Source organism: Gekko japonicus, unplaced genomic scaffold (assembly GCF_001447785.1).
Source record: "Gekko japonicus isolate JY-2015 unplaced genomic scaffold, Gekko_japonicus_V1.1 scaffold6611, whole genome shotgun sequence".
Lineage (NCBI taxonomy): Eukaryota > Metazoa > Chordata > Lepidosauria > Squamata > Gekkonidae > Gekko > Gekko japonicus.
In genome coordinates this window covers 1-13,395 of record NW_015162674.1, presented here as the reverse complement: position 1 = coordinate 13,395, position 13,395 = coordinate 1, and the positions used below count along the sequence as shown (strand labels likewise).

The following is a 13,395-nucleotide window of genomic DNA, read 5'->3' as shown; positions in this document are numbered from 1 at the left end:
CCAGGCCGGTTTGGCCGGAGATCCTGGAGGCTTTTTGTCATCTTCTGGGAATGGAACAGGGTCACTGCGGGTGTGTGGAGGGGGAGGTATTTGTGAATGTCCTGCCTTGTGCAGGGGGTTGGACTAGATGACCCTGGAGGTCCCTTCCAACACAGTGATTCTATGAATAAATAATAATATTCACAGATTGCCTGCCAATGAACATGGAGGTTCCATGTAGCTAGACCTTAGTTTCTCACGACACTTTTCCCTCTTGCTTTCCACCTTATCACCTCCTGTCCTCTCAACTCTTACTGTAGGCCTTTGCTTCCTTCCCCTCCTCCTTTCTGCCCTATTCTGCTGGGGCACCTCCTGATGGCCCCTGTGTTTTGGCCGCTGTGTGACACAGAGTGTTGGCCTGGATGGGCCACTGGCCTGATCCAACATGGCTTCTCTTATGTTCTTATGTCTGGGCCAGTGATGCTCTGTCTTCTTGGTGCTTGGGGGGGGGGGGAAGAGTGGGAGGGCTTCTGGAGTTCTGGCCCCACTGGTGGACCTCCTGATGGCCCCTGGGTTTTGGCCACTGTGTGACACAGAGTGTTGGACCAGATGGGCCCACTGGCCTGATCCAACACGGCTTCTCTGATGTTCTTATGTACCAGCAGTGCCTCAGATGCACTGTCGGCTAGCCACCTCCATCACAGTGGCCCACAGGATTGGGCTGTTTAGTGGTAAGCTTGGATCTAAGCTGGAAGCCCCAGGATAAGGGATGCCCATTTTGGTCTGATTGACTGCTTCAAGTGAAATGCATTAGGCAAAAGCTTATTCCTCCACAACACACACACACTCTTTAACGTTTATGCATTCTCACAAGTAGAAAAGGCATGGAATTGACCAGCTGGGATTATATTCCAGATCTAAAAGAATACAGCCTTTTATCTTCACGCTTTGTTCACAGGGTGAGATAAAAGCTCCAGTCTATTGAATTTCTGAAGAAAGAACTTCAAAATGAGTCACGAGCGTGGGGAGCTTGTAGTCGTATTCATTCTTTTGCAACGTTTGTTCCTCGCTGTTTACGACTGCCTCCACTGTTAACTGCATTATACTTTGGGGAGATAACAGTGTGTTCAGTGCATTCTGTACACTACGTTGTCCGTGTCATGATCACTGTGGGCTGTCAAGTTGCAACCAACTTGAGGTGAGAGACAAGAGACGAGCCAAGGTGGTCTGCCGTCGCCTTCATCTGCGTAGTGACTCCTGTCTTCTCTGGTGGTCTCCCAGCTGAGGACTGGCCACGGTGAACCCTGCTTAGTTCCCAAGCTCTGATGAGGCTGGGCTGGGCTATCAGGCTGCTTTGTGTCGTGTAAGCTCTTATTACTGACTTGCTTGTATTCTTTCTACATGGCTATAAATAGCTATACCCTGATCAGGCTGGCCAAGGCTGGCCTGACCTCATCAAATCTCAGAAGCTAAACAGGGACGGAACTGGTCAGTACTTGGATGGGGGACCGCCCAGGAAGTCCAGGGTGGCTACGCAGAGGCACGCGATGGCAAAACCACCTCTGCTTGTCTCCGCCCTGGCCTGCATGGACCAGGCTAGCACAATCTGGTCAGCTCTCGGAAGCTAAAGGGGGTGGCCTGTGGTCAGTACTTGGATGGGAGACCACCCAGGAAGTCCAGGGTGGCTACGCAGAGGCAGGCAATGGCTAAGCACCTCTGCTTGTCTCTGCCCCGGCCTGCATGGACCAGGCTAGCACAATCTGGTCAGCTCTCGGAAGCTAAAGGGGGTGGCCTGTGGTCAGTACTTGGATGGGAGATTACCCAGGAAGTCCAGGGTGGCTACGCAGAGGCAGGCAATGGCCAAACACCTCTGCTTGTCTGTGCCCTGGCCTGCATGGACCAGGCTAGCCTGATCCTGTCAGTTCTCAGAAAATAAGTGGGGTCAGCCCTGATTAGTACTTGGATGGGAGACCCACCAAGGAAGTCCAGGGTGGCTACGCAGAGGCAGGCAAAGGAAAACCACCTCTGAATGCTTCTTGCCTTGAAGACCCCCAGGGGGTCACCATAAGTTGGCTGCGACTTGATGGCACCTCCCTCCACCACCACCACCAATAGTTTTATGACACTTATATAGTGCAAATGAGTTCTCTTTTGCCTTCATCCAAGGTAATGTAGGAACTTCGGGCTTCACAGCCTGCAGCTCACTTGGCCCCAGCGCTGCGCCAGCTCTCAGGATTCAACACGGCAGCGCATGAGCCACTACAAGGCAAGGGAGACCATTTACCTTCCAGGCGGAGGCTTGCCCAATACTTGCGGTGGACGGCGACCACACGGGCCAGAGATTGCAGGGCGCTGGGGTGGGGGGCCTTGAGTCTCCCCAGTGTGGGTGGCGGATCCCCCAGGAGGCTCCGGGTGCACATGGCCATGGACTCAGAGATGGACTCTAGGTTGTAGCCGCCCTGGGAAGCAGAATGGAGGGATCAGAACCCGAGCCCAGCCTGTCGGTCGGGACCTATGCACAGGTCTGCTGGCTGTGTTCCATACGTATGTTACACGTGCGCAGACACTGTATACAGGCAATAGCCTTTGAGACAGCCTTCACTTTTCGTCCCGAATTCCCCAAACGAACTTGAAACTCTTTTATGGGGCATGGTTCCAGGGGAACGAATAAAGATTAGTTCGGTGAGAGCCAGTTTGGTGTAGTGGTTAAGTGCGTGGACTCTAATCTGGGAGAACCGGGTTTGATTCCCCCGCTCCTTCACTTGCACCTGGCTTGATGACCCTGGGCAAAGCCATATTTCTGATAAGAGCTGTTCTTGAAAAAAGAGCAGTTTCCATCAGAGCTCTCTCAGCCCCACCTACCTCACAGGGTGTCTGTTGTGGGGAGAGGAAGGGAAAGGAGTTTGTAAGCTGCTCTGAGACACGTTTGGGTAGTGAAGGGTGGGGTATAAATCCAAACTCTTCTTCTTCTTCTTCTTCTTCTTCAGCCATTACCAGGAAGTGTTACCTGGGGCTTCAGGTAAAAACCACTCACTTTGTAGAAAAGTTGCCGTGAAAGGAGAGGATGCTGAGCAGGAGGAGGAGGAGGGATTAAAAAAAAGGAGCAAGGAGGAAAATTGAGGACAAGGGGCAAGAAGAAAAATGCAAAGGGAAGATGGATCAAGACGGGTAGCCGGTGGGGTATAGATCCAAACTCTTCTTCTTCTTCTTCTTCTTCATCAGCTATTACCAGGAAGTGTTACCTGGGGCTTCAGGTCAAAACCACTCACTTCGTAGAAAAGTTAACGTGAAAGGAGGAGAGGATGCTGAGTGGGAGGAGGAGGAGGGATAAAAAAAGGAGCGAGGAGGAAAATTGAGGACAAGGGGCAAGAAGAAAAATGCAAAGGGAAGATGGATCAAGACGGGTAGCCGTGTTAGTCTGTCTGTAACAGCAGAAAAAGAGCAAGAGTCCAGTAGCCCCTTCAAGACAAACAAAATTTGTGGCAGGATATGAGTGTCCGTGAGTCACTGCTCACTTCTTCAGGTATCTGAAGATTTTTGTGGTAGGGGAGGAGCTTTCATGAGTCACTGCTCACTTCTTCAGGTATCTGAAGATTTTTGTGGTAGGGGAGGAGCTTTCATGAGTCACTGCTCACTTCTTCAGGTATCTGAAGATTTTTGTGGTAGGGGAGGAGCTTTCATGAGTCACTGCTCACTTCTTCAGGTATCTGAAGATTTTTGTGGTAGGGGAGGAGCTTTCATGAGTCACTGCTCACTTCTTCAGGTATCTGAAGATTTTTGTGGTAGGGGAGGAGCTTTCATGAGTCACTGCTAACTTCTTCTGATACCAGATATCTGACGAAGTGAGCAGTGACTCATGGAAGCTCCTCCCCTGCCACAAATTTTGTTAGTCTTTAAGACGCTAAAGGGAAGATGGTGAGGCTGAAGTCCAAGGGCAGAAATGCTACCAACTCAGGAGAAAGGGGGGACGGGACACAAACTAGAGTGACTACAGCATCTCTCAGTAGCCAAATGTTCATCTTACGGAGAAAGGGCACGTGAGGCAAAGCCCCTTCTAATGTGTAGATACTTGGCCTGGCTCTTTCTAGCAGGTGTTTTTAATTAAGGGCTTTGGCCTGCCTGGCCCCTTATCAGTCCGAGGCCAAAGGCATTCGCTTCTCATGAGGTATTCCTCATGTGGGGAGGGCAAAGATCAGGAATGATGGTATGTTGGGATTGGATGTCACCATCACCTGGTTTGAGGGGTCAAAAACTGTAATTAGGTTATACCCCTAGGGGCTAAGGTTCCCTGTCTGAGACTTCATGGACAGAGGCCTGAATCTGTGCTCAGCAAACTGCTGAAATGGCAGCCTCCGCTAATTTGAGGCCTGCACCTGCATGTCAGTTTTGCACCACTTAACAGAGTTCTCAAAAGCGTTAGGTAGATAAAAGCTAGCTTTACTGTTTTGTATGACTTTTTTGGTCATTTGTTGGCTATATTCATATTAACTTGTCTATTCTTTTAATAAACTCTGCAAATATATATTTTTTTAATAACGTCAGCCCGGTTACTTGTGTACTCCTGCCCTGGGAACCTCCGGGGTCAGCCTGTTCGGCTCCTTGACACGGAATCACCCATTTTAAGCCCCCCCCCGAATTTCACAAGCATCTTGCACTTTTGGCCCCACCTCCACCCAGTCAGCGAAGGCCAAGCGGCATCAATATTGCCAAGAGTGGCACTTTTACCCAGCAACTGTTTGTCGAAGAGGGATCTTGCACGGTGGCCCTCTGCCGTGAAGCTCCTGGCCAGCCCCATCTCCTTCGCCTGTCTACCCACACATTTTTACACCCTGTGAGGAAGGTCAGTCTGAGAGAAGGTGATTGGGCTGTGTGTTATACAGCAGGAGGAGGAGGAGGAGGAGGAGGAAGAAGAGATTGGATTTATTCCCCGCCCTTCACTCGGACTCTCAGAGCGGCTTTTAATCTCCTTTCCCTTCCCCTCCCCACAACAGACACCCTTGTGAGGCAGGTGGGGCTGAGAGAGCTCTGAGAAAACTACTCTTGAGAGGACAGCTCCGAGAGAACTTGTGACTGACCCATGGTCACCCAGCTGGCTTCATGTGGAGGAGGAGTGGGGGAATCAAACCCGATTCTCCCAGATTAGAGTTCACTGCTCTTAAACACTACACCAAACTGGCTCTCCCAGGTTTAATGCAACACCTGCTATACCTGACCTGCTCTCCAAATGACTCAGAGGGCACTTTGAGGCAGAGGGGAAGAGGGAGGGGCTTGGCCTGTCCCTTGCTGACCCATTTCCCCCTCTAACTACCCCCCTCTTGGCTGCATGTAGCCCCACACTGTTCCCAGTCTGCTTGTACCAGCGTAGGAATGTCATTGCTTCCAACGTCTAGACCGTGTGCATGGACTCTTGCCTACCTCTTACCCCACCTGCTGACTCCCGATGACAGCTCCACATCTCCGCTTCCTCCCCTCCCACCGGATGCTTCCCTCCCCCCAGAGCTGTCTCCCCGGCAGTGCTCCCCGCACCCCCCCAGAAAAAGGAACTCGGACATACTTCCAGCACAAGGGCCAACTTGCCGCCGGCCAGCCCCGAGAGGAGGTGGGTCATGTGTGCGTAGCATTCCGGCGTCACGAGGCAGCCGCCCAGCGGGTCTCCCCGAGCAGCATCAAAACCAGCAGAGACCAGGACCAGCTCTGGATTGAACTACGGCGGAAGAAGAGGCGCGTGAGCACGCCTTCCGGGACAGCTGACTTGCCATTTCAGGGACAGAAGATGGGGGGGCCCTCTCCCCCTTTCTAATCCCATAGATCTGGCAGGTGCACATCCGTTTGGTTCCTGAGTGGGCAGCCGATCCCCGACTGGCCACAGAGCACAGAACAACACAAGACCTGACAGCAGCCACATAAGCCTGAGCTTTGATCCATAACTGGGTGAGACAAAGAGACATGCCCCTGCCGCCAGAAATGGAAGCCTTGCATCTCCCTGATGTTATTGAGATATATGTCAGAGTGATAGAAGTAGCAAGCAGTTACTATAGATCAGTTTGATCTGTTTGTCAGACCTAGCTGTCATGCTAGTAATCATGTAATTACAGCCAGGCGTTTTCTAGCAGGTGTTACTCTTTCAGGTCTTGTTAGAGTTAGTGATTACATCGTCTTGTTAGAGATTGGCCGGGGTTTAGCATAATAGCTATCAGCTTAGTAAACTGGAAGGGACTCAGTTCTCACAGACTAAGGCACGACATGCTATTCAATCGCCTGTAAATATCTCTGTATATATTCACTTTTATAACTATATAAACTCTCTGCGCACCTTCATAACTGGTCAGTCTCCCGCTTCTTATTTACAATACCCAATAGATGTTACCTATTAAAAACGCCAGTGGCCAGCAGTGTTCCCTCTAAGCTGAGTTAGTGTGAGCTAGCTCACAGTTTTTTAGCCTCTGGCTCACATCGCTCGCTCACCACTTTAATGCCAGTCGCTCACAAAGTAGAATTTTTGCTCACAAGACTCCACAGCTTAGAGGGAACATTGGTGGCCAGGATGCCTGCATGCTCCAAGTTGCTTCCCTTCATTGGCAGCCGTTTGCAGGAGAGGGAACCCTTGGTCCAGCGAGGACGACACAGAACACACTTTAAAAAAACACACACCAAAACACACTCCGAAGTCTTTTAAACCTCTCTCTTGCCAACTGCCTCTCGTCCATGGTGTTCTGATTGTACAGTGTATCCGACACAAGCCCATCAGCTGTTTCTGCCCCCCCCCCCAATCCTCTTCCCCACAAGCTGAAACAGCTCACTGGTATCTATTACGTGCCTCCTTTTCTGTTCCTGTTCGTTGTGGTTTTTTCCCTCAAGTCACAGCTGACTTTCCCTATGAGGAAAGGTTAAGGCGCTTAGGGCTCTTTAGCTTGGAGAAACGACAACTGAGGGGTGACGTGATCGAGGGTTACAAGATTATGCATGGGAAAGAGCAGGTAGAGAAAGAAGTACTTTTCTCCCTTTCTCACAATACAAGAACTCGTGGGCACTCCATGAAATTGCTGAGCAGTCGGGTTAGAACGGATAAAAGGAAGTACTTCTTCACCCAAAGAGTGATTAACAGATGGAATTCACTGCCACAGGAAGTGGTGGTGGCTACAAGCATGGACGGCTTCAAAAGGGAATTAAATAAGCATATGGAGCAGAGGTCCATCAGTGGCTATTAGCCACAAGGTATAGATCGGGGCTCTGGGGCAAGTGATGCTCTGTCTTCTTTTGGCTTGGGGGGGGGTCAACAGTGGGAGGGCTTCTAATGTCCTGGCCCCACTGGTGGACCTCCTGATGGCACCTGGTATTTCTGGCCACTGTGTGACACAGAGTGTTGGACTGGATGGGCCTTTGGCCTGATCCAACATTGGCGTCTCTTATGTTCTTATGACTTATGGAAAGCCCATAGGGTTTTCAAGGCACGAGACACTGGTTTGCCATGGCCTGCCTTCAAGTCATGGCCCTGGCATTCCTTGGAGGAGGGTCTCCCCTCCAAGTACTAACCAGGACCAACCCTGCTTAGCTTCCCAGATCTGACAAGATTCGGCTCACCAGGGCCACCCAGCTCAAGGCAAGAGATGTCCAGAGGTGGTTTGCCACTGCCTGCCTCTGCAGAGTGGCCCTGGACTTCCCTGGTGGTCTCCCATCCATGTACAAACCAAAGGCCAACCCTGCTAAGCTTCCCAGATCTGAAGATCAGGCTCTAGCCTGGGCTGCCCACGTCAGGGCTTCTGTTCCCATAGTCCTATTCTATAAGCAGGGCGTTGCTCTCCCCACTCACGTGCACTCGCCCTCCCAACCCAAGACTGGGGCCAAACGTGTGCGAACAAATCCACATCTTGCCCATCTGATGTGGTTTGAAGACCTGCGTCAGCATCTGGAAATGTCCAACACCCACCCCACTGCTGGGTTTAAATGCTATACCGCAGTAACGGAAAACGAGACAGAAAGTTCAGTTGATCGCTGAAGTCTGTGGGTGATTGCTTCTTCCCTTGGAACTCTGGGATTTGTAGTTCTGGGAGGGTGTGATGATGACTAGGGGTCTCTAAACTCAGGGTTCCCCAACATGCCGCTTATGGGCTCCTTTCATACAAATTAAGAAGCTTTTCACCTTGGCCTTCACTGTGTCTGTTTTAACTTCCCTTTCGCCCTTTGTTCAGAATCTTCTTCTGCCTCTGTGCGTTATCCCTCTTGCGTTTTTCCCCTCTGGATTTTGCACCCCCTGTCCTCTCGTGAGTGTCTGTGTGCTTGGCTCTGCATCCGGTGGCAGCCATGTTGTAGTGGTGACTAGGGTTGCTGTTCTCCCAGTGGGGCCAGGGGATCCCCCGATTTCGGGGGCCCCAATCCAACGTGGCCCAGGTGGCCAGCAGGGGGAGCCCCACCCCTGGGAAGCCCCCCTCCCGGTGCTGCTGGTGCTCGCGCGATGATGTCACCATATTTCCAACTTTGGAGGTGACGCTCTAGGTTTTGGGCAAAACTCTACCGTTTCGAGGCCCAAAAAATCATAGAGTTTGCCCAAAACCTAGAGCGTCATCGGAAATGTGATGACATCACTTCCGGGTAGGACTTGGCAACCCTAGTGGTGACTCACAATTCCGAAGGCGCCCACAAGTTCAAAAAGGTTGGGCTCAGAAAATTTGATGACTTGCACTCCAATTTGGACTCTGATATTGCTTCTATGCTGGAGTGGATACATGGAAAGACTGTGACTCTGTTTCTATTATGCTTTATTATTGCACTTTGGCCAATTGAGTGATGTTATATTTGCTGTTATGCTTATTTGATATATATTATACTTGCTGTTATGCTTAATTGATTATTATATACTTGCTTATTTGCTTGCGTGTTCATTTTTTGCCAGTGGTGTTTTCTTTTCTTTTTTTGCTAACTGAAATATGATGTCAGCCGGACCCCACCACCACCCCAAGACTGGGTCAGCCGCATCTCCCACCTCGTAGCTGACGGGCATGACGATCTGGTGGAAGGCAGCCAGGTACTCCATGTCTCCCATGCGGGGACAGTTCCAAGGCACGTTCACGGTGAAGCCCTCGCCGGACCCGCGGCCCACCCGGTCGTAGTCCGCATCCTCCGAGGTGGGGAAGAAAGTCCCATTGTCGTAGCGATGGAGGGAGATGTACAGGACGCTGCATTGGAAAGCAAATCACGAGAGGGGATGAACAGTCGCCTGCCCGCCCCCGCCCCCCCCGTAAACAGTCAAAAACCCAGTTGTTAGCTTAGTTCCAATATTTATACCCCAACTTTCCATTCTAACCAACGTCCTTGGCGGCTAGCCAAAAATGTAAATACAAAAGCCATTGTATGGATCAGGGGGCCCAACCTTTGAGCCTGTGGGGACACCTTCGGAATCCTGACCTCCCAAACCAGGTTGGATTAGGGGAAGCGTTTCTCAAAACGGAAAAGTACCTGGGATCGTCTTCAAACATGTGCTGAGTACCATTGCCATGGTGAACATCCCAGTCGAGTATCATCACCCTGAGGAAAAAGGACATTATTTACTTAGTTTCCAGCTGTGTCGTTCTGGGGTGAAAGAGCTGGATTCGAGTCCAGCAGCACCTTAGAGACCAATGAGATTTTTTTTGGGGGGGGGTGTACAGCCCAGCCTTGTCAGATCTCAGAGGCTAAGCAGGGTCAGTACTTGGAAGGGAGACCACACAGAAAGGCCATGGGCCAACCACCTCTGCTTCTCGCTTGCCTTCAAAGCCCCTTGCTGGGGTCGCCATAGGTTGGAAGCTAAGCTAAGCAGGAACCTAAGTTGGAAGCTAAGCAGGGTCGATGCTTATGTGCGAGACCACCAAGGAAGACTCAGCAGAGGCAAGCAATGGCAAAACATCTCTGCTTCTCGCTTGCCTTGAAAGCCCCTTGCTGGGGTCACCATAAGCTGGAAGCTAAGCAGAGTCAGTATTTGGATGAGAGGCCACCAAGGAAGGCTCTGCAGAGGAAGGCCATGGGCCAACCATCTCTGCTTCTCGCTTGCCTTCAAAGCTGGTGTCTCCATAAGTTGGAAGCTAAGCTAAGCAGGAAGCCAAGTTGGAAGCTAAGCAGGGTCGATACTTGGGTGGGAGTGGCAAACCAACTCTGCTTCTCACTCGCCTTCACTGCTCCTTGCTGGGGTCGCCAAAAGCTGGAAGCTAAGCAGGGCCAGTACTTGGATGGGAGACCACCAAGGAAGGCTCTGCAGAGGAAGGCAATGGGCAAACCATTGCTGCTTCTCGCTTGCCTTGAAAGCCCCTTGCTTGGGGGTCACCAGAAGTCAGCCGTAACTTGATGGCACTTTAACACACACACACAATATGCACAATAAAAAAAATAGCACATGCCATATAGAGTGGCAGAGGCTGCAGTCCTGTTCCCTTCACAGAAGCACCTTCCTGACCTACGCCATTATCCTGCAGCCCTACTCCTTTTATAAGGGAAGAAGAAGAAGAAGAAGAAGAAGAAGAAGAGATTGGATCTATACCCCGCCCTTCACTACCCAAAGGTGTCTCAGAGCGGCTTACAGACTCCTTTCCCTTCCCCTCCCCACCACAGACACCCTGGGAGGTAGTAGAAGAAGAAGAAGAAGAGATTGGAGGGCTGAGAGAGCTCTTGACAGAAACTGCTCTTTTTTCAAGAACAGCTCTTATCAGAACTACGGCTTGCCCAAGGTCATCCAGCCAGGTGCAAGTGGAGGAGTGGGGAATCAAACCCGGTTCTCCCAGATTAGAGTCCGTAAAAAGTCCCTCCTGAACAAGGAGCTCACACTCACTTGGCTTAGAGGGAACACTGCCCACAACCAGTGTTCCCTCGAAGCTGTGCCCATGAGTGGCCACTAATTAACCCAGGAAGCCTGGCTCAGCAGCCATCTGGAGCCACGCAGGGCCTTGCACTGCCCATTTCCCCTTTCTAAGATTACCCAAAATCAACTACAAAACACCGTGTTAAAAAGGCAATCTTAATATATTTTGTAAACTAGCATTACTTCTCATACATTGTAATAGCTTGCTTATACGTTATAATTTTTTAATTTTTTGAGGATATGAATCCATACATGTGTGATCTACACAACTAGCCCACTGACAGAAAGAATCCTCAACAAAAAGCTAAACATTATATAACATCAATGGGTATTTTGGTACATTTTTTGGTCACAGTTCACTGTTCGTAATGCCCTTTTCAACAATAATCTTTTTTTCACCGAGAGTCACAAAAAGTTCTTTCTGTGGAAAGAATACAGAAGTCCTGATCTGAACCTGCGCTAATTGAATCATAAGATATTTCTCACTCAAAGTTTATTGATTTAAGTGCTATTAGAACATATGTTCTAGGGCTGGAAAAATGCTTCTCAAGCTAACTCAGAAAGCACATTCTTTCTTTTATCTGTTACGAACATAGCTGCAGGACTTTTTTTCTCTCTCTTCAGGGTTAAAGAGAGCCCTCTGTGCAGTGCTGGGCCGCGGTGGCTCAGAAGTTAAGAGGCTGAGCTGCAGATTCAAAGGTCGGTAGTTCGGCAGTTCGAGACTTTAGTGCCACGGGACGCAGTGAGCTCCCGTCTCCGGCCCCAGCTCCTGCCAACCAAGCAGTTCAAAAGCAAGAAATTGCAAGTAGATAAATAGGCACTGCTTCGGTGGGAAAGAAACAGCGTTCTGTGCGCCTCGGCATCTAGTCATGCCGGCCACATGACCATGGAGAAGTCTTCGGACAGTGCTGGCTCTTTGGCTTGGAAATGGACATGAGCACCGCCCCCTAGAGTCAGATTCGACTGGCTTTCGAGCAAGGGAAACCTTTACCTTTACTATGCGGAGTACTAACGAGGTCTGCAGATTACAGAGCAAAAGTCCCCTGTCGGGGACACGAAAGTGAGACCAATTGAACTCCCTTTCCTGCAGGGCCTTCAGTGATGAAAGATTTATGATTCTGCAATGTATTAGAAAAGAAGGGATGTGCCCAACATCTCTTGGTATGCAATCTATGTTTCCCTTCATGGCTCCTCAGAGTCTGGCTGTCCTCCTAACAAGTGCAGGGGTTCACACCTCCTATCAATAAAGAGGCCCCTTGTTTACACATGAAAGGTCCTTGACAGCTTCCAGAGGAAGACCTACTCGTTCCTTGTCACACAAAAAATGTGCAAGTAAATGTACTACCCTGTAACTGTACCCCTGAAAAGGGTCAGTCAATGGGTTTATGCCAACAAAAAGGATGTTCTTCCACCCGTAACCAATGAATGTATCCATGTATTGTCACCTCGATGATGTAAAATTGGATATACGATCTCGTGTACATCATGTATAGGCCAGAAAGCAGACCGATTTGACGGGCGATACCTTGCTTAGTTCTGTTTTCCTATCTGTTGCAATAAATATTTTAGTGATCCTGTTCACTGGACTCCACCTGTCTGTCTGTTCTTTAGGCCCCAGGGACACACGGGACACAGATCTGTGGGACATTTATAATGCAGAAAGAAAGCCTTTGCTTCCACCTTAATTGCGATCCAATGGATAGCCGTGGATGTCTCCTTCCGTTTCAACTTCCTCTTTCTCAACAATCGTGTGCATAAATATCTAATAAGAAATCCTATTATTAATATGTAAAACTGGATCACAATTACTTTCTGCATTCTTGGTGAAAGGAAGATTGTTGAAAAGTGCACTGCGAAGAGTGAACTGTGACAAAAAATGCACTGAAATATCCCATTGAAGTTATATATTGTTCAGCTTTTTGTTGAGGATTCATTCTGTCAGTGGAATAGTTGTGTAGGGTTGGAACACTTTCCCTAGGAAGAAAGGTCAAAGCGCTTGGGGCTCTTTAGCTTGGAGAAACGACGACTGAGGGGAGACATGATTGAGGTTTATAAGATAATGCATGGGATAGAGCAGGTTGAGAAAGAGGTACTTTTCTCCCTTTCTCACAATACAAGAACTTGTGGGTACTCCATGAAACTGAATGGATAAAAGGAAGTACTTCTTCACCCAAAGAGTGATTAACACATGGAATTCACTGCCACAGGAGGTGGTGGCGGCTACAAGCATGGACGGCTTCAAAAGGGAATTAGATAAGCATATGGAGCAGAGGTCCATCAGTGGCTATTAGCCACAAGGTATAGATAGGGACTCTGGGGCAAGTGATGCTCGGTCTTCTTGGTGCTTGGGGGGGGTCAACAGTGGAGTGGGAGAGCTTCTAGTGTCCTGGCCCCACTCCTGGACCTCCTGATGGCACCTGGTATTTTTGGCCAGTGTGTGACAGAGTGTTGGACTAGATGAGCCATTGGCCTGATCCAGCACTGGCTTCTCTTATGTTCTTATCACACATGTATGGATTCATAGCTTCAAAAAGTTAAACATTTATAAAGTATTAGCAAGCTATTACAATGTATGGGAAGTAATGGCAGTT

At 49.7% G+C, this 13,395-nt stretch overlaps 1 protein-coding gene across 1 annotated transcript in view; it reads right to left on the bottom strand.

Annotated features, from left to right (window-relative positions):
* The window catches only part of LOC107106391 (histone deacetylase 6-like), a 22,448-nt gene extending 12,037 nt beyond the window's left edge, over nt 1-10,411 (bottom strand). The window contains exons 1-5 of the mRNA XM_015406526.1: nt 10,407-10,411; nt 9,433-9,501; nt 8,960-9,152; nt 5,534-5,683; nt 2,264-2,438 (exon numbers count right to left, since the gene is read on the bottom strand). Coding sequence (XP_015262012.1) covers nt 2,264-2,438; nt 5,534-5,683; nt 8,960-9,152; nt 9,433-9,501; nt 10,407-10,411 — 592 coding nt within the window. The remainder of the gene's footprint in view (nt 1-2,263; nt 2,439-5,533; nt 5,684-8,959; nt 9,153-9,432; nt 9,502-10,406) is intronic.
* Between the last annotated feature and the right edge of the window lie 2,984 nt (nt 10,412-13,395).